Here is a 25,673-nt window from a genome sequence, read left to right as displayed (position 1 = left end):
CCTGGTTGGTTCATCAATAATTTGAGTCATGTAATTGTCTTTAAGCACCACCAAAAACCCGTTTCCTTTTCTTGTAATGCTAATCTCATTGCCCCAGTCTATGTCTGGATAATTAACTTCATCCATTATGCAAGCAATACCTAGTTTTGATGCCTTCTCCATTTGCAAAAGTATTTTGGCTTCCTCAATCTCACAGATATTTGGTGGTTTATAGCATATCCCTACAAACAATTTCTTTATACTTTTACCTTCACTGTTAATTTCTATCCACAAGGTGTTTACATTTTCATAATTCCCTTCATAAACATCTTCCATTATAATACATTTTAGATCCGGTTTAACCTATAAACATACTCCACCTCCTCTTCTAGTTGCTCGATCCTTCTGTAAAAGGGAATAAACCTCTAAATTAACTGCCCAGTCATGAGTTTCATCCCAACATGTTTCAGTAATGTCTATGATATCATTCTGCTCCCTTGTAGCTATTAATTGAAGCTCCTCCATTTTATCTTTCAGGCTTCTTGCATTAGCAAGCATGCATTAAAGTCTTTTTCCAGTCTGTACTATTATCTTATCTACTCTTTCTTTTCTATACCATTTGGGTTTAGTCATTCAAAGTTTTCTAAATATGGGTATCTGCCTGCTTTTCAAACTCCCACTTGCCTCATTCTATCTCCATGACCCCTTGCTATTTCCCCATCCCCATCTATTCTATTAGTTTGTTATCTGTTTCTTGTCCCTCTACCACGCCATTCCAGTTTGAAATCTCCACCAGCCTTTTTAACATTCTCCACCCTAGCACAGAAGATCCCTCTTCATTGAGGGGCAATCCATCCCTACCATAAAGATTGAACTTTTCAGAAAGATTTATAAAGATTAAAATGCGTAAACATTAAAAGGCTTTCCACTGGATTGTTTCCATTTACAGAAGTCATTTGTGTGTCGTGTCTCTCCTCCTCCGATTTGATTGCTTCTACATTCGTGAACTGGATTGTTTATGCAACACGTTTCCTCAAAAGAATGACTTCAACGTTTTCCAGGATCCAAAGACTCCACCGCTTCTTTATAAGTAAATGCTCATGCTAACTGAGCCTAAGGGTACTTAATATATCCAATGTTCACCATGACAGTCAATAAGATCAATTGTTGATTTAAAGAGACCATAGTATGATTATACATCCCAGTGGAAAATAATAACAAGCATATAATTTTACATAGAAGAGAGTAAATATATAATCTCATAGGTTATAAAACAAATATGTAATATACTGTACGTACTGTAAAAGGAAAAGTATTATCTAAAAAAGATTAACACATAAATTGATCAAATATATTCTCTACATATGCCAGAGTGACCAATGGGAATTCCCCTTACTTTATAAAATAATGTATACAGTACATCAAATTATACAATTTAATTTTACTTTTAGAAATACTCAAATTATACTAGTTTTAAATCAAAAGAGAAAAATAAAATATATGTGGATAAGTGTGTGTGCACTTATAAATAACCCCACCAAAATGCCTAGCTCTGTCCTTGTGCACAGTCCCACACCTCCAAATATGTAACACAATCAATGTGTGTGTATATAAAATAATTAACTCGTAACATATAAATTACACAGAGACTTTATATAATGTAAATTAATCTGTCATTGAACCCCTCTGGATACAATGTATTCAGTTTGAAAATCCAGAAGGTCTCTTCTTAGCATCTTTTAATTAATTTGCTTCTAATATTCTTATCCCCTGAATAGTATTTAAATCTAAAAGTTTTACGTCCTTTGGGGTCATTGCTAAGAACTAAATTGAAGTGCCTTGAAATGCTATGATTTAAAAAGCCCATCTCTATGTTGCATTTGTGTTCCATAAAATACACGTTAAGGGTCCTTGGCATGCGTACTACTGAATGTAGAGATGGGGAAAACAGTCCAAATCTGTTCACCGAAATTTCCCAGGTAGTTTAGGCTAAATCCGTCTCCCCACCAAAAACCACCAACGTATTTGTCATTTGAAAAATCCAAGCGGATTGTGAATCCGGATTGATTCCCAAAACCTTTTTTCTTCCCCTATAAAAAAATTAAAATAAATAGCTCCAGGGTCCACCTGCTTTCTGAGATGTCCCAGTCATGTGGGCCAATTTACAAGTCGTGACCGGGACATTTAAACTGAAGAGAGATACACCTATGGCGGTGTGTATATTGCGAAGCTGGGAGTACCTGGAGTTGAAGTTAATGGGTTTAAGCTCCAGAGGACCCCCTAATTTAAACCTATTTTTTAATTGATTATCACCTAGTCCAGGCTGGTTTAAGCCCTGTCTTTGCTTTGTAGATAATGGCCAATGTTTTTTGTTTTGTTTCCTTCCTCTTGATCAATGTAAATTCAGGATGAGTATCATAGCCAGTTACATTTAACAAAGGTTGAACATAATGGTCATACAGATTTATCAAGACTTATTGTTTTTTGACACTGGGGCAAACCACAGGACTGTGACCACCCGGTGTTTGATTATTATTGCTACAGGGGGGGGGGGGTGCTGATCCAAAAGCATGTACCCCCTCTTAGTGTGACTGCAGCAGGAATATCTCCGGCTTTAAGCTTCTTCAGCCATTGCTCTGGAGACTGTAAGTCATGAAAATCTGTCTTTAAAGTTTTAACTATGTACTCCAGTCAAGAGCATATTGAGCAATTTATATCTTTTACATTTTTAAATAGATCAATTGACTATATATGTAACCATTCTGGTTTATGCATGCTTTTTCTTAGGCCTGTCTAGACAGAAACCCAGAAGCCTTCCAACCCAAGATTGGAAAAGGTAAAACAGGGGATATTAAACCTCGACATAATAAAGGATGCAACTGCAAACGTTCTGGGTGCCTTAAGAATTATTGTGAATGTTATGAGGTTAGTAGTATACATTTTTTTCTTGCACTATTGTCAATGTTTTTGCAAAATTAATCAAATGCAAAAAATAAGAAAATAGACCACTGCAAAAGTTCCTTAAAAGGTGACTATTTGAATACAAACTGTGATGAATTCAATCAGATAAAGTTACGTGAAAATTCAGTGTTAATAAAGTATAAAAAATGTGAAAAAATAGTGACTTTCCTATATAGATGAATAATACAATCAATACTACCCCCGAGAAAAATTCCGCTTTTTCCACAAAAGATGTTTCCCAGCAAGCAGTCTAAAGTGCAAATTTTAAGGGGCCTACAGAATTTTAGTAGCTTCGATAACTTTGCTGCCATCTCGAACGGCTTGGCATGTTCCCATCGAATGGTTTGTCATTTGTGTTGTCACAGTATTCAGATAGAATCTGAAAGCATTTCCACAAGTCACAAGCCATACGGAGCGGCTCAGTGAGTAAAGACACAGACTCTGGCACTGAGTTTGATGCAGGGGAACCTGGTGTAGGAGGCACCAAAAACATAGATTATAAACTCTATGGGACTGTGTCTGCAAAATGTCTCTATAAAGCGCTTCGTAAAACTAGCCGCGATATACAAGAACAAGCAATTATTATTATTCCCCGTGCGATCTGGCCGCAGTCTGTAAGAGCTACAAAGAGAAAGCCACAGCTTTTATTTACATTTTAAGAACAGTGTACTGTCGGGGGTCTCCGGAGCTGAACTGCATTGATTTTAGACACGGGGACCCCCTGCTTCCTGAGTTACAGGCACTGGTATGGGGTGGTGGTAACCGTTATGGTAATTAAGGGGTTAACTACTCTCGCTACCCACCCGAAAGGCCTAACCACCCACCCTTGGGGCAACTACCTCCTTCACCCAATCCCTCTACCCCAAGAAATATTAAAATACAACAACACTACTACCCACCTCCTCTACCCCGAACAACCCCTCCAAAACATACAGTACAATAATTGGCAAAATTACTATTATACAGATCTGGATAATAGCTAATTTGTCCATTAAAAATAAAACATTATCCAGCAAGCATGAAGTAAATTAAAGTGGGCAGCAACAGTACAATCAAAAAACAAAAACTAATGGCCACTAACCCCTTAATCACCTTAGCGGTTAGTAACCTCTATAGTAATTAAGGGATTAACCCCCTCCCCTGCTAACCACTCGGGATGCCTAACCACCTTACTGGGGCAACTACCCCCACCCCTGCTACCCATTGATTGGCACAGTGGCAAACCATGGCCATAATATGGCCATAGTTTGCCTCTATAGCAATGAATGGGCGATCTACCAATAAAAAAAACAAGCACCAAAAAAAACATTACATTTCATTCAAAATAAAAATAAATCCAATAAACCAATTGATTGGCACAGTGGTACATCATGTCCATATAATATGGGTATGGTTTGTCACTATGGCAATGAATGGGCAAGCAAAAAAAAACAGGCACAAAATAAAACAAATGACATTTAAATAAAACAATCATTTCATAATAAAGCCACTGATTGTGACTGTGGTAAACCATGCCCACAATATATGGTGCATGAAATTGCCACGTTGACAATGAATGGGCAACCTAAAAACAAAAAAATCACCATGTGTATACCATGGTATATCTGAGGTATACCATGTGGTTTATATCACAATCCAATTGGTTGAAGTACCATGTGATGGCAATGTAGAATACCGTTGGGAAACCCTGCTTCAGCTTAATGTCCCAGTTAAAGTTCCTGGTACTGAGTTCCCTGAGACTTCTTCTGAAATATTGATCCCAGTTGAAAGTGATGCTCAAGAATCTGCTTTAGCCAAGAACCAGCACGCGATTCCCCTGTCTCTAACACTCTTGCGGCACCCAATGCTATTGCTCCTGTGTCTCAGAAATTTGAAGTTCCTGCCTTTGACTCTAAGTCTGTTTCCTTAGAACCTCCTACAGCGATTAGTTCCCCTTTTACTGCCTCTCAGGCTATCACTTCAGAGATCAGTGTCTCTGTTTCTGATCCCTTAGTAAGCTCTGAGTCTCCCCTTTCTGCTTCTAAAGATTCTTCAGCACTTCCTGTGTTAACCTGTGCCACTGCTATAACTCCTGATGTAAAGCCAGGCTTCCTTCCCTCCGACTCTCCTGTAGTCTATGAGATGCCTATCACCATTGCTAAAAATTCCTGTTTTAAAGGTCTCTTCTCTGTTATGTCTGTAATACCTGCAGTCTTGTTAATTGATTCCAAGACTTGGCCACAAAGTCTCCCATAGAGCCTGATGCCCCCACTATGGATTCTCAGACACCCACTTAAGAGGCAAGCGTACTGTTGTGTCCTCTTTTATTCTAAAAGATCACCGCATTTTTCTGGGATTTTTCGAATGCTACGCACTTCACCGGGTGCATGCCGCATTCATGCCGCATTCATGTTGCGTTCTCAGGCGCGGGTCATGCGCGGTTGATGCACGGTTCATGCGTTTATTGAGAATGGTTCGGATTTACTGTAATAGGTTGAAATTCTTCGCGTGTCCGCCAGATGGCAGATATTCATGAATTGTAATGCGAATGCGCTTCAGTAATGTGTCGACTTGCAGGTGTTTCATTTAAAAAAGATACCACAGTGGGCTATTGTAAATTGGCCTTGGGACTGAAGGAAGAGGTTACAATAATGTATCAATTTAGGCTTTTCATATTAAAGAAAGACAAAGACCAGTTTCTGTTATTCTCCAGAGACCCGCCGCCATGAGTGTTCAAGTGCAGCCTGTGTTCCAAAAACCCGACAGAAGTTACGCGTATTTGATATGGGCCGCGATTAATGCAACAGATGATAAGATGGCAACAGTTGTTCAAATTTATCAGTATTTTATCGAAAACTATGACTTTTACAAATTTTCACCAGCTCCTCATGTGTGGAAGCGTGCAATAAGGAAAAGGTTATGTAGCGATCCATGTTTTTATCGTATTGATCCCGAATTTATTGGAGGGTATTGGTGTGTATCACCGGGTTTTTCCTGTATCTATGATCATGAAGACGGCAAAAGGCAAAAGGTCGTGTTAAAACCAACTAAGAAATGACAGTCGCTGGCAAGCAATGCGCCAGTACCAGCACCGGCTTCCAATAACGGTCCCCCCGTCAGTGACAACCCTTGCTGTCTGTCCACGCACGGATACCTGCAGCCTGAGCCGGATTTCGCGTGCAGTTTCGATCAAGCTTGCATGTACTTAAGCGATTTCCAGCCTCATCATCTGACTACAGGTATAGTAGTCCCGCTGCCAACTGTCAACGTGTATGATTAAGAATACTGGACTGGCAGTGGCCCGGCGCTGGTGCCAGCTGATTGGGAAATTCTATGGTGAGTAATGTTGCTGTATTTTTTTATTTTGAAAATATCAATATCGGTGCGATTCAAAAGTCAAGCGATTCTCCTGTAAGCAATATCATTGGATGAGAGCGGCTTCTACAGTAGATACTGCACAATTGGTGAAAAGCTAGGCGCATGCGCATTGGAACCTTCTTGAAACGCATATGTGTGTCATCACATCGACGGAATGCGCATGCGCATGTGAACAGGTGACGCCCCCCGAGAAAATTGTGGTGGGACTGACTGGGAACTTCTTTAGGGGATTGACCATTACAGTAAAACTTTTCTTTTTGTTTTTCCTCAGAAAAGAAAACGAACGGCAAATGGAGGGATTTCGATGGATAATATCGCTTTGTGTAACAATGCCTGCACATTGCTGAATCGGATTTAAAAACCACGTACCGGAGTCTAGAGTTTAGTGGCCGTTGTTATTGATTAGGATAGAATACCTGAAACAGTATGCTGATGTTTTCCGACCATACAGTATACAATACAGTACTTTTTTATATATACTGTGTAATAAACCCCAAAAAATAAAAAGTATGCATTTATTCTACATGTATTACAGTACATACATTATGTGTCTTCTATACAGTACCAGTACATACTGTACAGTACAGTATGTGTCTTCTATTTTTTTAATACTCTTGTGATGTGCAGTACTGAGCATGCCTACAGTATACAGTACAGTATGCCTGGACAGTAGTGTACATTCTAGAAACACTGTATTTTGTTACAGTATCAAAGGAGCCAATGGAACAATTTAAAACAAATCAACATGTTCTTTTATTGGCGGAGTAAGTACAAAAACATTTATTTACAAATACTGTACAATGTAAAAAAATTTAAGTGCACAGCAATTCAAAACATCAACAGGTGTATGGTTTACTGCTAGTGAAAACATTTATGTACAGAAAGTAAAAACATTTACAGCACCTGTTATTAAAAAAAACTCTTTATTCATAAAATATACAAAATGCAACATCTCCTTTATTTAAGTACAGCAGGTCAAACATTTACAGCAGTCAGTCAGGCCTGCACCACTCCAGTCCTCAAGGGCGGCAAACAGGTCCGGTTTTCAGGACAACCTTATGAAACCGGGCCTGTTTGTTGCCCTCGGGGACTGGAATTGTGCAGGTCTTGTGTACAGTGTATAAAAACATTTATTTATTAATACAAGTAAAAACACACAACATCTCTTTTATTTAAGTACAGCAGGTCAAAACATGTACAGTACAGCACAACAGAATGGTCTTACCTGTTATTAAAAATAAAATCTTTATTCATAAAATATACAAAACAAAACATCTCCTTTATTTAAGTACAGCAGGTCAAAACATGTACAGTACAGCACAACAGAATGGTCTTACCTGTTATTAAAAAAAAATCTTTATTCATAAAACATACAAAAGAAAACATCTCCTTTATTTAAGTACAGCAGGTCAAAACATTTACAGTGGGATGGTATGCAGAACAGTCAGTCAGGCCTGTACCACTCCAGTCCTCGAGGGCCGCAAACAGGCCCGGTTTTCAGGACAACCTTGAAAACCGGCCTGTTTGCGGCCCTCGGGGACTGGAACAAAACATTAACCAAACATTTACAATAGTTGAACACTCACGCAAATGTGTACCCCACCAGATTGTCCTTCCATGGCCGATGCCTTGCATGGCGCAAAATGCCATTGATGCTGTCTCGAACGCCTTTCATTACAGGATCTGTAATTGCAAAAAAACGCTGCAATTCATCAAGAATGGTCTTTCTTAAATTTTCAGGAAGCGCCTTTTTTTCGCGATTTCCTTCGTAGTTAACTTTGAAGGCCCACTCGCAGTACCTCAAGTAGGATACGTGGTGCTTAAAAATTAACAAGGCATACTTGTGGGGTACACCAGCACTCATCACCCTATACTTCTCCCTGAGTGCCGATGGCAGATTGCGCAGGATGATGTCGGGCACGGTATCGATGCAAGCGAATGTAGGTTGGGTTCTGGAAGCGGGTGTTCTTCTGTGAGCGGGTGTGCTTGTGGCGGCGGGCGAGGGTAAGTTGATGGGAGGAAGCTTTCCTCCTGTCTTGGTCACCGTGTTGTCTTCTGGCGTTGTCTTGATGGGGTTGTCATGTTATCCTCCTCCTCAAAGGCATACATGTACACAAAATCTTCTGGTGGAGGGGGTGCGCTTGGTGATGAAAGGTGGTCGATGCTCAAATCCATCACATCCATGCCACCCTCCTGCTTCGGCGTCGGGGATACAGGGGAATGAACACCGAGCAAATTATGTATCCCCGCTATGTCAGCCTCTATCTTCTCCATCCGTCGATCCATCCGTTGATCCATATTTAGCATCCATTGTTCCATATTTAGCATGGTCTCCAGAAGCAGATCTATCTTTGCCAGCACAATAGAGTTCCCGGGGATATCCACACTTATCCCATTCAGCATCCGGTCTAACGAGCTGCTTCTTGTGCATGGCGTTCTGTGGACATCTGGGTGGATGGGTGCTACGGAGGATAAGATTGGGGTTTCAAGGTGAGAAGAGGCAGCGTCGTCGAAGAAGGGTGAAGGATGTGACCTGTGGATATCCGGGAGAGGAGAAGCGGCAGTGTCGTCGAAGAGGGATGGAGAACGTGACCTCTGGATTTCCGGGCGAGAAGCGGCAGAGTCGTCTAAGCGCAAAGGAGAAAGTGACCCGTGGATTTCAGAGGCACCAGCGGCAGCGTCGTCAAAGAGCACTGTCGAAGATGACCTGTGGGTTTCCGGGAGGGCGGCGGCAGCGTTGAGGACGAGTAGTGGAGAAGATGGGCTGAAGATTTCCGGGAGAGTGGCGGCAGAATCGTCGAAGCGTATGGGAGAAAGTGGTCTGCGGGTTCAATGGGTTGGCTGCCATTTGTTTTGCGTTGAGTGTACATCACCATATTTCTTCTTGACATAATAAGGCTGACGTCTATTAAAACCATTAGCCTTTGGAGTCAGCAGAAGGTTTTCTTTATTGGCCTTAGCTTGTCGCTTTGGCCTTGGCGTGGAAACGGCTGCCGCCTTTCGCTTTTTCTGTGTGACAGGCACGGCAGAGGCGTGTGGCTTCCTGCGTCCGTAGAATCGAGGTTGATCCATGGAAGCAGATGGCACAATGCAGTATCTGGACAAGGGCAAGTTCAGATAAAGATCATCGAGTGGTGGGCTATGCAAAGTGTGTAACCTTTTATGCATGGCGATCAGGTACAGGTGTTGAAAGTGGGCGTACGCAAATGTGAGTCATTAACGTATAAATACACCATCCATTTTGTGGATTCACTGCACATTGAATACACATCGACTAAACATCGAACACACATTCTTGTGTTTGTATTTCTTTCTACTCGCAGCAATGCCTGTTAAAAAGATTTCAAAGGAGCTCAGCATGCGAATTAAGGAGATGTACACGAGCGGACACCGAATTGCTGCTATCCAACGCTGGTTAGCTACTTCTGGCATCGTTGTGCCAGCAACCACCGTGAGCTATCATGCACACGTAAAAAGCAGAGAACGCAAAAGGACACCAACGGTAACTAACGCGTAAGTATATCAAAACCCCTGAAGAAGTGCGCGCATGCGCATGAAACGCGTTTGGAAGTTATTCTCTTGTTTTAGAGCTGTTTATGGTTAAGGAGGACACTGTGTAGCAGTTGATCAGGTCGTAAGGGGGGAGGAAAGAGAGAGGAGCATCGTTCCAGGAAGCCCCGCGGTGTGTGACGTCACAGCCGACCGGAAGTTCCGCTTTCCAGCGACATACAATCCACCCCGAACACGAGAGAACTCTTGGAAAGGAGCTCCGATTACCACTACTAAGGAGCATCAGTGCGATTTACATCTGTATTGCCTGTTTCCTTCTATTGTCCTGTAAGTAGGGTTTCACTTTTACCCCTCTGGAGCTTGGTGCTATTCCCTGTACCCTCCGGATACCCAGCATTATGTGTTGTTATTAAATAGCTTTGTGTTAAGTTTATAGCCTTGCTGGTGTTGTTTTGTCTGTGTATTATGTCTGTTTTGTGTTGTTAGTCCTGAATGCCCTTTGTCAACATTGATTGGCATACTGCACCATAATTTGTTTTGTTGTCTTTTCTCCACATATTGCACTGCTGCATGGTGAGAGCCGTCTGTTCACCCCTTCACTGCCTATTCACTTAGGGACACTTTTGGGATTCTCCACTGAATGGTTTGGACTTTTATTTGATTGACATTTATTCAATGAACTTCTTAGGCGCCGGTAATTCTTTTTTTCTATATTTATATAACTAATTTTTTTTTTTTTATAAAATTTTGTACTGTAGATCTACTAGTGTACTGTAATAGTGTACTGTAGATCTACTGTATCTAATTTTATAGTTAGTTCGGTATATTTATACAGTATAGCAACGGTATATGTTTATTTTTTATATTGCTGCTTATTAATAAAACAATATATTGTGTACTGTAGATCTACTGTATCTAATATTTTAGTTATTTCGGTATATTTATATTACAACAGTATACACTGGCGACACACTTTATTCGAGCTTGGCTAGTCCCACGAATTCTGGTATACCCGGGTGTATTGAGGTTTGTGACTGTTTTCTGCCCGAGTGCATTGAGTTATTTTCCGGCAGGGATTGAAGCATTTTATTCCCGCTGGCTGCAATACTGCACAGTACATATATATATACTGCATTACAATTCATGAATTTATGCCATCTGGTAGACACGCGAAGCATTGCAGCCTATTAAATCCTAATCATTATCATTTAACAGATCAGCCGCCCATCAGCCAGGCATGAACCCAGGCTGGGAAGGCAAATGCAACGGGGCTTGCCAGAGGTGAGGAGCGGCGCATTCCAGGTATCTGCCAGGTACATACCGGGTATTTGCTCGAATAAAGTGTGTCGGTGCAGTATGTATATGTTTTATATTGCTGCATATTAATAGAACAATATATTGTGTACTGTAGATCTACTGTATCTAATATTTTAGTTATTTCGGTATATTTATATTACAACAGTATATATGTTTTTTATATTGCTGCATATTTATAGAACAATATATTGTGTACTGTAGATCTAATGTATCTAATTTTATAGTTATTTCGGTATATTTATACAGTATAGCAACAGTATATATATTTTTTATATTGCTGCATATTTATAGAACAATATCTCATTGTATACTACTGTATTTGTACACCAAATGATGTGCTGTGCTTGTGGCCTTCTGCACTGTAACTTACTGGTTTGTTTTTCGGTACATTGTAGGGAAACAACTCTTCTGGTCGACAAAATAAGTGAGGAGAATGATGAAAAGAGTGCATAAAGAGTCAAATACACTCTGCAGGAAAATCACAATCTGACTGTATCCGAGACCAGCATAAAGAAGATGAGACGCAGAATTTGATGGAAATATGAATGTGTGAGGTTAGTACTGGACAGTACAGGAGGTAAAAGTGTTATTTAAGAAACTGTACTGTACCGCAAACATTAATTTATTCCTTGTCATTACAGAGCGTACCCCATGATAAGGGACGCAAACAAAATCAAGAGAGTGGTCCAGGCCCAGGCATGGATCGACAGTGGAGAAACTTTCCAGGATTGCATCTTCACTGACGAGTCTACTGTATCGCTGGAGAGATTTGCCACCTTTGCATTCCACAAAAAAGGTCGCATATCTATGAAGCCGCGGCCAAAACACCCAGTGAAGATGCATGTGTGGGGTGCCATCTCTAGGCGTGGACCAGGATGCATTGTCATCTTTGAAGGTAAAATATATAAAATATAATTGAGCCTTATGCACTGTACTGTACTAGTGTGCAGTTTTTTGAGGAATTTTTGATTTCTTGTTATAGGAATCATGAATAAAGCTTTCTTCCAAGACAAAATTGTGCCTGAGATTGTGGAATACATCACGCGTGAGTTCCCGGATGGTCATCGTTTCTACCATGACAACAATCCGAAGCACACCGCGTCAACAGCGCATATCCTTGAGCGCGGTTTCAACTGGGTGAAGACGCCAGCGGAGTAAGTGCGGTAACCGTGTCTCATTTTTTCCCCACTGTTTTTACTGTGTACTGTATCTCGTAAACTAATTGTCCTTTTTTTCCAATGACAGATCGCCAGACTTCAATCCGATCGAAATGGTCTGGCATCAGCTGAAGGACCATATCCGGAAAGTGGTGAAACCTCCAAAAAGGATGAGTTGGCGAAAGGCATACTGAGTTTTTGGAACAATGTACTCACCGTGGAACGCTGCAATAAATATATTGACCATATTGCGACTGCGTTGCCCATTGTGATCGCGCGTAATGGGCAAGCATCAGGAAGGTAGTATGGTATAGTTCTGTACTGTACTGTAGTATTGTAAGTACAGTATGATACAGGTAAGTATGGCACAGATTTTTTCTTTCCTAGTAGTCAGAGTATACAGTAGTTCCAGTATAGACTAGTTTGACAGTACTAACTGCATACTGTAGTCCAATATGGAGTAGCTATACAGTACACAATGCCATAATACAGTATGCACCTAACTGCTCAATATTTTTCTTTCCAGAGAGAGCAGCACCAGCCATCTGGTTGCAAAGTATTTAACAGTAGTCACAGTATACAGTAGTTCCAGTATAGACAAGTTTAACAGTACTAGACATCACACAATGCCATAATACAGTACGCACATAACTGCACTAATTTTTTATTTTCTTGTCTTTTCAGGAAAAAAGGATGGACTGGGAGATATGGGGTAGTGTGTACAGTCTGAACTGTTTGTACAGTCAATGTACAGTATTTAAACAGCAGTAATTGTGTACACAAAACCTCTCCTCTCTCAATGAACTACTGTACTGTACACAGAATGAGGAAGAAGATAAAGACGGAAGAAATTATATTACTATATATATATTATAAATTATATATTATTAAATGATATTATTATCAATGTGCATTATTCATGTTTATCCACCGGCCCTCAATTTCAATCTGCCAGAAGAACTTAATAAAGACTGCATTATGTATTATTCATGATTATTTTTATATTTGTATTTTTTGGTTCCTGATAAAATAAAATAAATATTTCTTTACATTACTGCAAATCATAATCATTGACAACAACCCCCCCACACCTACAGTACACCAAAGAAAAAGAATGAATGACAAAACAACATGAATCAGTTAATGTTTTTTTTAACTCTCAATTCTCACAATGCTGTGCAAATTAGATTTACATATCAAATTCGAGAAGGGATTTTTCCAAAGCGTTACCGCAAACAAAGCCTCAAAGGGTTGGAGGGGGGGGGGGGGGGTTGGGTAAGTCATGCGCAATAATCAGCTAGCTCCCATCTCAAAGAGGATTACACGCAGGCGCAGTGAGATGACTGACGCTCTGCTAGGGACGGATTAAAAACACAATGACAATCTTCAGAAAATTAATGACTCTGTGGAGGTGTCTGCCGATAAGAGTTTCAAAACCTTGAGCGAGCCTTGTGTGTGTGCGTGGGGGAGGGGGCTGTATGAAGGATTAGCTGTGCAGCAGTTCAAATAAATGACATAATTTCAAAAAGCAGTTCATCATAATAATTTGATCCCTGCACCCCCAAATACAGTACGTAAAAAGCACACAAATCAACCATGTGCAGTCAAACGCACAGGGTCGCAGTCAAAAGCTACAGCACAGATTGAATATCGTAATATCAAGATGTTTTTTGCAGGCTTGTGGAGAAAATAACAATTAAAAAATTAGAATAATTTTTTTTTTTGGTCACTCACTCAAGCAAGCAGTGGTGGGCGAAGTTACAGGCGCATGCGCAGTAATCACCTGCTTTCAAGCAGGAATGTGATTGAAACCAGACAGACACACGTTCAAAGGAATGGTGTGGGAGAGATGTACTGCATTGTAGAGAAGATAAGAAGTTGAAATACACTGCAGTGCAGTTAATTATTCTGAGCGAGGGGAGAGCGCTGTACTATATGCCGAAATGTGACACTGTTACAGTACTGTACATGCCTATGCGTTTCAACAATTTTCAAATGAGACATACTGTACAGTACAGCACTGCAAATGCATGTATAATGTAAATATGCAAATTTACAATTACTGCGCGCGCACACACAGACTGTGTACTGACGTAGGTTGAACCGCGAAGGTATTAGACTTTGCAACAGCTTGCAAACGTCCCCCTGAGTTTTTACACGGCATTGCAGTATTGCAGACAGCGAGAATAAAATGCTAATATCACGAGCGCTAAAATAACGCAATTCACTCCGGACAAAAAAAAAACGCATCTGACCGGGATTATCTGAGAGCCGCGGATCTAGCCGATTTAGACTCAGGGTGGCCGCCACTGTATAACCCCAAAACTACACAGGGCTACTCTGACTACCCCAGACCTCTGGAATGCCCTTCCCCTCAATATCCAACTAGCACCCTCTCTATCCAACTTTAAGACCCACCTTAAAACACGCCTGCTTAATAAAGCATATGAGTAGCTCCGTGCCTGATACTTTACACCTCCTACATAAACCTTGGCCCTTGCAGACGCACTTACTAGAACACCTTCCTACCTTCACTGTACCTCCTTGCTACCTACCAATTATATTGTAAGCTCTTTGGAGTAGGGACTCCTTTTCCTAAATGTTTCTTTTATGTCTGAAGCTCTTCTTTCCATTATGTGGTATTTGTATTATTTGTTATTTATATGACTATGTCACGTGTATTACTGCTTTTAAGTGCTATGTACAATAATGGCGCTATATAAATTAAGACATACATACAGTACATACAGTACACACATTCATACAAGCTGTAGCCAGGAAATTAGCCCACCACAATAGACTTTCAAAAAGGTTTTACAACCATAACACTTACTGTACTTGATAGCACTACGTATTAAATACCCTGTGAATATTAGAAAAACTCATTATGCAGGCATAAAAAGTGTAATAGTTCAGTAATATGACTTAAATTGTTATTTACTAAAGTCTCACAGCTGCACAACTGTTGCAAAACCTGTGTGAAGGTTTATCCATTCAAGTTGATTTGTTTCCTTTGAAAAATATTGTGCTGCTTTTTACAGTACACTAGTTTTGCTCCAGTTTTGTACTAAGATTGAGTACATTACTGTAGTAAATAGATTGCTAGTGTGAGCTCTTTTTCATATTGCTGTTTAAATAAGAGTTTTCACAAATGTTTTGTCAATCAAGTAACATTAATTATTACATTTGTGTAGCATGGCTAATTGCATTGCCAATGTCTTTATCATTTCTCCTCTATGGAGTAACCATTATTTAGTTTGTTCCTTTAGGGTGTGTTACTGTATAGAGAGAAAAAGAGGATTTTGGAGCATTACAAATGTAGGATTCCGTGTTTACTGTATGTGACTTTTATTCAAATAATATTGTAATCTACATACAGTATGCCTTATGGTACAGTTATAAAAGTACCATTTTCAGATCCACATTAGCGTGCATAGCAGATTTGAAACAAAACACTTTAATAAAGTCTTGAAAAAAGTATGATTCTAGGATTTGTTTCATTATACTGTACTGTACATTATCACAGTTTGAATATTTTATTTAATCAATAATTAATGGTATAAAAGATCATTTTAATTCAAGAAGTGAAAATATGCAAAAGATCCGAAATAATGTTCAAATACAACACTGAGAAACTTTGATGTTGAGTTATGTAGCATAGGTTTTGTGTCACTATTGGTTGCATTATTTTTTTTGTATTTCTTGATAAATACCCTGAATCAGGTACAGATACAGTACAGTGGATAAGGGATTGAATAGGCAAAGCACAAATACAATGCAAAAGGTGTTAAAATGCATAGTCTTCCTCACAGTTTTACACAGAATCATAAAATATGATGCTCTTAATTGTAGTATAATGTGTTTACCTTTTTTTTCCGTAGGCTAAAATAATGTGCTCTTCTACCTGTAAATGTATTGGATGCAAAAATTATGAAGAAAGTCCAGATCGTAAAACCCTCATGGACATGGAACAGTATACATATACTGGAAGGTAAGAACTATGAAGAGCATACATGTTATACAGTATAATACACTGCCTATTTATTGCCGATAATTATCAATATTTATAAAATATAAATGATAGAATGTACTTTGGATGTAGTTGTTTTAAAAGTTGGCAGTGCATTAATATCATCAAAGCATAATTCTCAAAAAATCCTATTCAATGTTTTAAGATATATTTCATAATCAAAAATGTACAGTAACATGATTTTCATTGTGGTGTAGTCCTTTATGCAGTTTTGGGGGTGCCTGTTTGCAATTTGAAAACCCTGACATATGAACACCTATAAGGATCATATACTAAAGTATATTGGCTGCAAAACCAGGGCAAAACATTGAGCAAACAAAACATTGAGCAAACAACATTTATCAGATCAACAATTCTTATTGTTTATTATGAGATTTGTTTTGCCCCAGTTTTGAGACTTTGAAAACCAACCCACTTCATGTTTTTGTCATCTTGACATGTTAAAATGAATCATAAGGTTCTTTTCAGCTACAGATGTACATTTATCATCTGTAGCCCATTTAACTTTCCCCAAATTACAAGGAAAATCAATCATGGCAGCCCAATCATGGGCAACTAATAGATTGCAAAACAGGTGCTGAGACTTGCCAAAGTTGTTACCTTTCCTGGAGCTGTGTGTGCTTAAATGCTTTCCCCCCCTCCTCCAAAGATATATACGGTATATATATGTAACACCCTTTCCCTCCTTCTCAGGGAGATAGGCATGTTATGGGTGTAATGGTGCTACCTGTTAGGCTTACAAGAGGCCTAAGCCTTCGCACTTGGGGAGCCTGGGGTGGCTGGTGTAGCTCCTCCACCCGTGAGGATCTCTGCATTGGCAGGATACCGGTATACCTGTTTGGTATAACTCCAATAACCACAATCACAAAACAGTATGTAGAACCCTATGTGGTCCCATAGTCGCAGCAATACAGTATACATACAATCACAGTAACCCCCTCTCCTCCAAAGTACTGAGGGTGCCCTGGGCACCTAAAAACTAATGGTCCACCCGAACAGTCCCACCCAGATATATGTGAGGCCGCATCTTTGATCCCACGATGCAGGGCCTCCGACACAATCCCTTCTCACCTTATGTCCGGTTGTACCACACAGTCATTTCTGCCAGGCCTGGGGAATCTTCCGCTGTGGTTATGTCTGCTCAGCTGGATCGTCCGTACACTAAGGAGGCAAGTCCCATACTATTGGCCGGACCTGCAATACTCCACTACAGTGTAGGGAAAACTAGCTGGGGCCTACGGGGAATGGGTCTGGCCTAGTCCAGGGTCTTGACTAGCTCGCTGGACATTACCTCTTCCTTTGCCGGCTCCATCAGGTCTGAGCACGCCGCCTCCAGTCCTCATTGGAAATCCTGAACGACAGGACCTCCTCTTCCTGCAGCGTCAACCTGAAGATGGCTGCTGCTTTACACACAGTCCATATGTACGGGGCTGCGCCAACCACAACATGGCCTACACAGCTCACTAAACCCTCCCACGCGACGGGACCACTGCCAGGGATGAGGCAAGGGAGGGTACCCTGCTACACTCTCCCCTGGGCAAAGACCTCATCGTCCCCTTATGAGAAAAACATATTTACAACCATGTTGTAACAAATCCTCCCTAGGTCTCCTGGTCAGAAAGCGTATCGCACAGCAGATGCTAATGCCAATTATTGACTATGGAGACATAATATATGGCTCGGCTCCTCAAACCCACCTTAGCAAACTTGACACCCTCTACAATTCAATTTGTCGTTTTGTTCTCCAATGCAACTTCAACACACATCACTGCGAAATGCTCAAAGAACTAGATTGGTCAACACTAGAGTCTAGGCGCAAAGTTCACCTTTCCTGTCTTGCCTTTAAATTCTTCATGGGCAAGCTACCCAGCTACCTGAACAAGCTCCTCACCCCTACCACTTGCAGCACTTATCACCTGAGATCAGACTCCAAAAGACTATTCATGGTCCCAAGGCTCAACAAAGTATCCGGACGTTCCTCCTTCTCCTTCCGTGTACCCCAAAACTGGAACAACCTACCAGAGACTCTCACATCCACCACCAGTTTAAGTTCTTTCAAATCTAAGGCTGTCTCACATTTTAACCTGGTCTGTAACTGTTTCATACGCTCATAATATATATTTTTTTTAACTGTGCACGCAATGTCTTGTATATAATGTATACCCTGTTCATTTATGTAACTGTACTTGTAACCATGTATTATTTGTTTTACTCTGTGCCCAGGACATACTTGAAAACGAGAGGTAACTCTCAATGTATTACTTCCTGGTAAAATATTTTATAAATAAATAAAATAAATAAATAATGTTCATAGCAAAAACTTATATAATGAAAAATATACTGCCTAGCGCAACTTTACACAGAACTTCTTAAATGACATTGTACACCTCAGTCAAGACAGTGATAATAGTGGCAAACCTGTCCCTAGACATCTACTGAGACTCATGGTTGGGTTGTCCTATCGAACTCATACGCCATTCTAATTGGGGGGCAGATAGTTCTTTGACTCCTCCTCAATTCGAGAGCTGGTACATTTGTTAACCTTGAAAGCTCCTCTTCATTTTCTTGGTCGGAGTGGTTTCCAGCGGCTTGAGGCCCAGGCCCTGGCCCTCTCATAGAGTGAATGTCATTGTTATTTTCACCCTTTGGGGTGAATGCTGGGCTTTCAGGATTTAGAATTTGAGTAGCAGTATCAGACGCAGTAGGCATGAGATCGCTAGCCCAGTGATAGGTTCGTCATCAATTACCTCCTGCACATTGGGAGAAGAATCTGATTGATCAGGCTCACTGACTTGAGGAAAGCGCAGTAGATTGTTACTTTTATCCTTCCTTCAGAGTCCTTTATTCGGTACACCGAAATCCAAGGTAGCTGTGAATCCACCTAAAACGGACTATCTCTTCATCGATCAGACAGTTTATGTTTTCCTGGCCCTCCAAAATTTCTCAGAAGGACCTTGTCTCCAGGTCGAAGCTCCCGATAACGTACCTTGCAGTCATATCTTCTTTTGTTATTATTGTTCAGCTTAGCAGTGGTCCCTTCTGCTAACTGATATGCTCTTTGCAGATTGATTTTCAGTCGTTCAGGCCTCAGAGCAGGTCCACTCCCCTAGAGCCTGGAGAGTGTGATCTTTCCACTCCTCGAATTCTTCCTCACATAGTGGGGTGGGCAGCACCCCAGAGAAGGCCTTGAGTACCCCTTCCCCGGCGGGGGCTATTCGGTGGTGATTGAGGATCATCCCCTCCGGCATTCCCATCTGCACCCCCATAACTATCCTCCTACCTCTTGATCTCGGCCTATGGGTATATTAGAGGGCACCCCCCATCCGGGGTGTGGAGGTGCAGACCTTTGGGCCTCTTCTTCTCATCCAGGTCTATACTGCTGGCTATTAGCACTGTGTCCAAGGCGAAATCGGAATCAGATATTCGCACTACCTCCTAGATTTTAGCAAACCCTGGATGTTGCATTAAGGTCAGGCATATGTCATAAGAGAGAGTCAATTTTGGCACGTGGCCAATGGCTGCCATGCGGTTGGGAGGTTCTGGCCATGCCAGGGCCCACTGATGAATCTCCATTCTGGACGGTAGCGACATTTTGTCAGCACAAATTTAAATTTTATTAATATACTTTTGTAACACCCTTTCCCTCCTCCTCAGGGAGATAGGAGTGTTAGGGGTGTAATGGTGCTACTGTACCTATTAGGCTTACAAGAGGCCTAAGCCTCTGGCTTGGGGAGCCTGGGGTGGCTGCTCCAGTGCCTTCACCCGTGAGGATCCCTGTATTGGCGGGATAGCCCCACACGGGAAACGGTATACCTATTTAGTATATCTCCAATAACCACAATCACAAAACAGTATGTACAACCTATAGGTAATTGGTTAGTGCAAATAGCGCTGGTGTCACAATACAAAATAATATACAAATACAATACTTAAGTGAATAAAGTCCCGTAACTTGAGGTCCAGAGGCAGCCTAAAAAGTCCTGCTGGCTGTCTGACAACCGGTTAGAATATGTTCTAAAAAACAGACCTTTATGGCGCCTGGATAATAGAGATGAAGATCTTCCTTAACACATGGATCCTTTCCGGTATAAGAACTTCCGGATTGCATTAGATCTGATGTCTTTTTAGCCTCAGAATAGGAGACTATACACCTACTTTTTGAAGTACATAGTTACATATACGTAGTTACATAGTAGATGAGGTTGAAAAAAGACTTCCGTCCATCAAGTTCAACTTACTGCTGCGGCAGCTTTTATTCTAACAAATCGCCGTTTTTTCCCTGGCTTTTTCCTGGAATGCGACGCTCTTCACCTGGCGCATGCCGCGTTCATTTTGCGTTCCCAGCCACGGGTCATGCGCGGCTGACGCGCGGTTGATTGCGTTTATTGAGAATGGTTCGGATTTAATAGGTTGCAATTCTTCGCGTGTCCGCCAGATGGCAGATATTCATGAATTGTAATGCGCATGCACTTCAGTAATGTGTCGACTTGCAGGTGTTTCGTTTAAAAAAGATACCACAGTGTGCTATTGTAACTTGGCCTTGAGACTGAAGGAAGAGGTTGCAAAAATGTATCAATTTAGGCTTTTCATATTAAAGAAAGACAAAGACCAGTTTCGGTTACAGTATTCTCCAGAGACCCGCCCGCCATGAGTGTTCAAGTGCAGCCCGCTTTCCAAAAACCCGACAGAAGTTACGCGTATTTGATATGGGCCGCGATTAATGCAACAGAGGATAAGATGGCAACAGTTGTTCAAATTTATCAGTATTTTGTCGAAAACTATGACTTTTACAAATTTTCGCCAACTCCTCATACGTGGAAACGTGCAATAAGGAAAAGGTTATGTAGTGATACTTGTTTTTATTGTATTGAGCCACAATTTGTTGGAGGGTATTGGTGTGTATCACCGGCTTTTTGCTGTATCTATGATCATGATGACGGCAAAAGGCGAAGGGTCATGTTAAAACCAACTAAGAAACGACAGTCACTGCCAAGCAATGCACCAGCACCGGCTTCCAATGACGGTCCCGCCGTCAGTGACAACCCTGAGCCTGAGTCGAATTTCGCGTGCAGTTTCGATCAAGCTGGAATGTACCAAAGCAATTTCCAGCCTCATCAGCTGACTACAGGTGGACTAATCCCGCTGTAAACTATCGACGTGGATGATCAAGAACACTGGACTGGCAGTGGACCAGCGCCGGCGCCAGCTGAATGGGAAATTCTATGGTGAGTATTGTTGCCGTATTATTTTCTGTGTTTTTTTTATTTTGACAATACAGTATCAATATCGGTGCGATTCAAAAGTCAAGCGATTCTCCTGTAAGCAATATTATTGGCTGAGCGGCTTCTACAGTACTGCACTGCAGATACTGAACTATTGGTGGAACGCTAGGCGCATGCGCATTGGAACCTTCTTGAAACGCATACAGTATGCGTGTCATCACATCGATGGTAGGCGCATGCGCATGTGAACAGGAGACGCCCTCCGAGAAAATTAGTGGTGGGACTGGCTGGGAACTTCTTTAGGGGGCTGACCATTACAGTAAAACTTTTCTTTTTGTTTTTCCTCAGAAAAGAAAACGGCTAATGGAGGGATTTCGATGGATAATATCGCTTTGTGTAACAATGCCTGCTGAATCGGATTTAAAAACCCACGTACCGGAGTCTACAGTTTAGTGGCCGTTGTTTTGATTAGGATAGAATACTGTACCTGAAACAGTAAGCTGATGTTTTCCGGCCGTACATTATACTGTACAATACTTTTTTATATACAGTACAGTATACTGTGTAATAAACCCGAAAAAATAAAAACTATGCATTTATTCTACATGTATCACATACATTATGTGTCTTCTACAGTATACAGTGCCAGTACATACAGTACAGCACAGTTTGTGTCTTCTATTTTTTTTTAATACTCTTATACTGAGCATGCCTACAGTATACAGTGCAGTATGCCTCGACATTCTAGAAACACTGTGTGAAAGCTTAGAAATAAGATCAATGAGTCAAATACAGGGTTCAAACAGTAACACATGAGTTTATCTGTACCAAGGCACAATTTGGGAGACAAGAGTTCAAAGAAAGAACTCAGGCCTCTGAAAACATATTGCTTAGTATCACATTTTTATACATTTCAAAATGAGTAATACACCCCTTAAGGGGGCTGGCTTATAGATAAATGATGATATGATGACATGCAAAAATATATATTTGCTGATGCCTAAATATGCTTTACATTGCTATATTCTTATCGATAATTTACCATAATGTGGGCCTCCCAACCCTGTGACATAAGGGAGTTACTCTGTCCAGCCCTGTATGTGACTGTATCTGTCAGATAAGAAAGAACTCAGATCAGCAGGAATGTCTAATCGCTTACGAATGCTATTTCAATTCTTGCCTGCCTTGTAGGAATTAAAAAGGGTTAGTTATATCTAGGAGCGATACTCTGCAGATTCAAACATTCACAGTTCATTCATTCATTCACGAATGAGACAAATATACATCCATATAGCAAACACTCAGAAAATGGTGGTTTAGGCCAAAATGGAGGTGATGATAGCCACTCACATTATCTCAATCTTCACAACTGTATTTTGTTACAGTAGCAAAGAAGCAAATGGAACAATGTAAAACAAATCAACGTTCTTTTATTGGTGGAGTAAGTACAAAAACATTTATTTACAAATACTGTACAATGTAGAAACATTTTAAGTGCACAGCAATTCAAACCATCAACAGGTGTATGGTTTACTGCTACATTTGTGAAAACATTTATGTCAGTCAGTATGGTTTACAGTCACATGTTTTAAAAACAAATTCTTTATTCATAAAATAAGCAAAACGCAACATCTCCTTTATTAAAGAACGACAAGTCAAAATATATACTGTACAGTGGGATGGTGTGCAAAACAGTCTGCACCAGTATAGTCCTTGAGGGCAGCAAACAGGGCGGGTTTTCAGGGTAACCTTTGAAAACCGTGCCTGTTTGCGGCCCCCAGGGACTGGAATTGTGCATGTCCTGTGTGTGTGGGCAGCAAGTTAAAACATTTCTGTATAAATACATGTAAAAAAAACACACAACAACATCTCCTTTATTTAAGTACAGCAGGTCAAAACATGTAGAGTACAATACAGTTCAGCACAACAGTATGGTCTTACCTGTGATTACAAAAAAAACTTTATTCATAAAAGACAGTATACAAACGAAACATCTCCTTTATTAAAGAAACATATACAGTACAGTGGGATGATGTGCAAAACTGTCAGTCAGACCTGCACCACTACAGTCCTCGAGGGCAGCAACAGGGCAGGTTTTCAGGACAACCTTGAAAACCATGCCTGTTTGCGGCCCTCAGGGACTGGAATTGTGCAGGTCCTGTGTGTGTGGACAGCAAGTTAAAACATTTCTGTATAAATACAAGTAAAAAAACACACAACAACATCTACTTTATTTATGTACAGCAGGTCAAATCATGTAGAGTACAATACAGTTCAGCACAACAGTATGGTCTTACAGAAAGTCCTCCACATTGTCCGTCCATGGCCGATTCCTTGCATGGTGCAAAACGCCATTAATGCAGTCTCGAACGCCTTTCATTACATGATCTGTAATTGGATAAAAGCGCCGCATTTCATCCCGAATGTTCTTTCTTAAATTGGCAGGAAGCGCCTTTGTTACGCGTAGTTCACTTTGAAGGCCCAGTCGCAGTACAACGAGTAGGGAACATGGTGCTTAAAAAGTAACAAGGCATACTTGTGGGTGCACCAGCACTCTTCACCCTATACTTCTCCCTGAGCGCCGGTGGCAGATCGTACAGGGTGATGTCGGGCACCATATCGATGCAAGCGAATGTAGGTCTTTTGGGAGCGGGTGTGCTTGAGGCGACGGGCGATGGTAGGTTGTCTGGAAGGAAGCTTTCCTCCGGACTTGGTCGCCGTGTTGTCTCCTGGCGTGGTCTTGACGGGGTTGTCATGTCCTCCTCAACGGCATACATGTACACTACATCTTCTGGTGGAGGGTGTGCGCTTGGTGATGGAAGGGGGTCGAAGGTCCCATTCATCACATCCATGTCACCCCCCTGCTCCAGCATCGGGGAAACAGGGGCATTAACACCTAGCAAATAATGTATGCCCGCTATGTCAGCCTCTATCTTCTCCATCCGTCGATCCACCCGTTGATCCATATGTATCATCTGTTGATCCATTTGTAGCATCCATTGCTCCACATTTAGCTTTGTCTCGAGAAGCAGATCCAGAAGCAGATCTATCTTTGCTAGCACAATAGAATTCCCAGGGAGATCCACAGTTATCCCATTCAGCTTCCGGAGTAACGAGCTGCTTCTTGTGCATGGCGTGTGAACATCTGGGGGGATGGGTGCAACGGAGGATGAGATGGGGGTTCCAAGGAGAGAAGCAGCAGCGACATCGAAGAAGAGTGGAGGAGGTGACCTGTGGATATCCGGTAGAGGAGAAGTGGCAGTGTCGTCGAAGAGGGATGGAGAAAGTGACCTGTGGATTTCCGGGCGAGAAGCAGAGTCGTCTAAGAGCAAAGGAGAAAGTGACCCGTGGATTTCAGAGGCAGCGTCGTCGGATAGAACTGGAGAAGATGGCCTGTGGGTTTCCGTGAGGGCGGCGGCGGCAGCGTCAAGGACGAGGGGTGGAGAAGACGGGCTGAAGATTTCCGGGACAGCGGCGGCAGAGTCGTCGAAGCGTATGTGAGGAAGTGGTCTGCGGGTTCGATGGGTTGGCTGGCAATCGTTTCGCTTCGAGAGTACATCACCGTATATCTTCTTGACATAATAAGGCTGACGTCTATGAAAACCCTTAGCCTTTGGGGTCAGCAGAAGGTTTTCTTTATTGTTCTTAGCCTGTCGCTTTTGCCTTGGCGTGGAAACGGCAACCGCCTTTCGCTTTTTCTGCTTGACAGGCACGGCAGAGGCGAGTGGGTTCCTGTGTCCGTAGAATCGGGGTTGCTCCATGGAAGCAGGTGGCACAATCCAGTATCTGGACAAGGGCAAGTTCAGATAAAGATCATCGAGTGGTGGGCTATGCAAAGTGTGTAACCTTTTATGCATGGTGACCAGGTACAGGTGTTGAAAGTGGGCGTACTCTAATGTGAGTCATTACCGTATAAATACACCATCCATTTTGTGGATTCACTGCACATTGAATACACATCGACTAAACATCGAATATACATTCTTGTGTTTGTATTTCTTTCTACTCGCAGCAATGCCTGTTAAAAAGATTTCCAAGGAGCTGAGCATGCGAATTAAGGACATGTACACGAGCGGACACCGAATTGCTGCTATCCAACGCTGGTTAGCTACTTCTGGCATCGTTGTGCCAGCAACCACC

At 41.4% G+C, this 25,673-nt stretch overlaps 1 protein-coding gene across 4 annotated transcripts in view; it reads left to right on the top strand.

Moving 5' to 3' along the window:
• The window catches only part of LOC142463887 (tesmin-like), a 365,821-nt gene that overhangs the window by 313,482 nt on the left and 26,666 nt on the right, over positions 1-25,673 (top strand). For 3 of the 4 annotated variants that reach the window (XM_075566708.1, XM_075566710.1, XM_075566707.1), the window contains 2 exons: positions 2,767-2,904; positions 16,163-16,272. In XM_075566708.1, the coding sequence (XP_075422823.1) occupies positions 2,767-2,904; positions 16,163-16,272 (248 nt within the window). Of the gene's footprint in view, positions 1-2,766; positions 2,905-16,162; positions 16,273-21,881; positions 22,096-25,673 lie in introns of those variants that run through there. The other variant, XM_075566709.1, reaches the window with a different exon arrangement.

The sequence above is a fragment of the Ascaphus truei genome, chromosome 12, assembly GCF_040206685.1.
Source record: "Ascaphus truei isolate aAscTru1 chromosome 12, aAscTru1.hap1, whole genome shotgun sequence".
Taxonomy (NCBI): Eukaryota; Metazoa; Chordata; class Amphibia; order Anura; family Ascaphidae; genus Ascaphus; species Ascaphus truei.
Note: the sequence above shows the minus strand (reverse complement) of the source record. Positions and strands in the feature narration are given on the sequence as shown.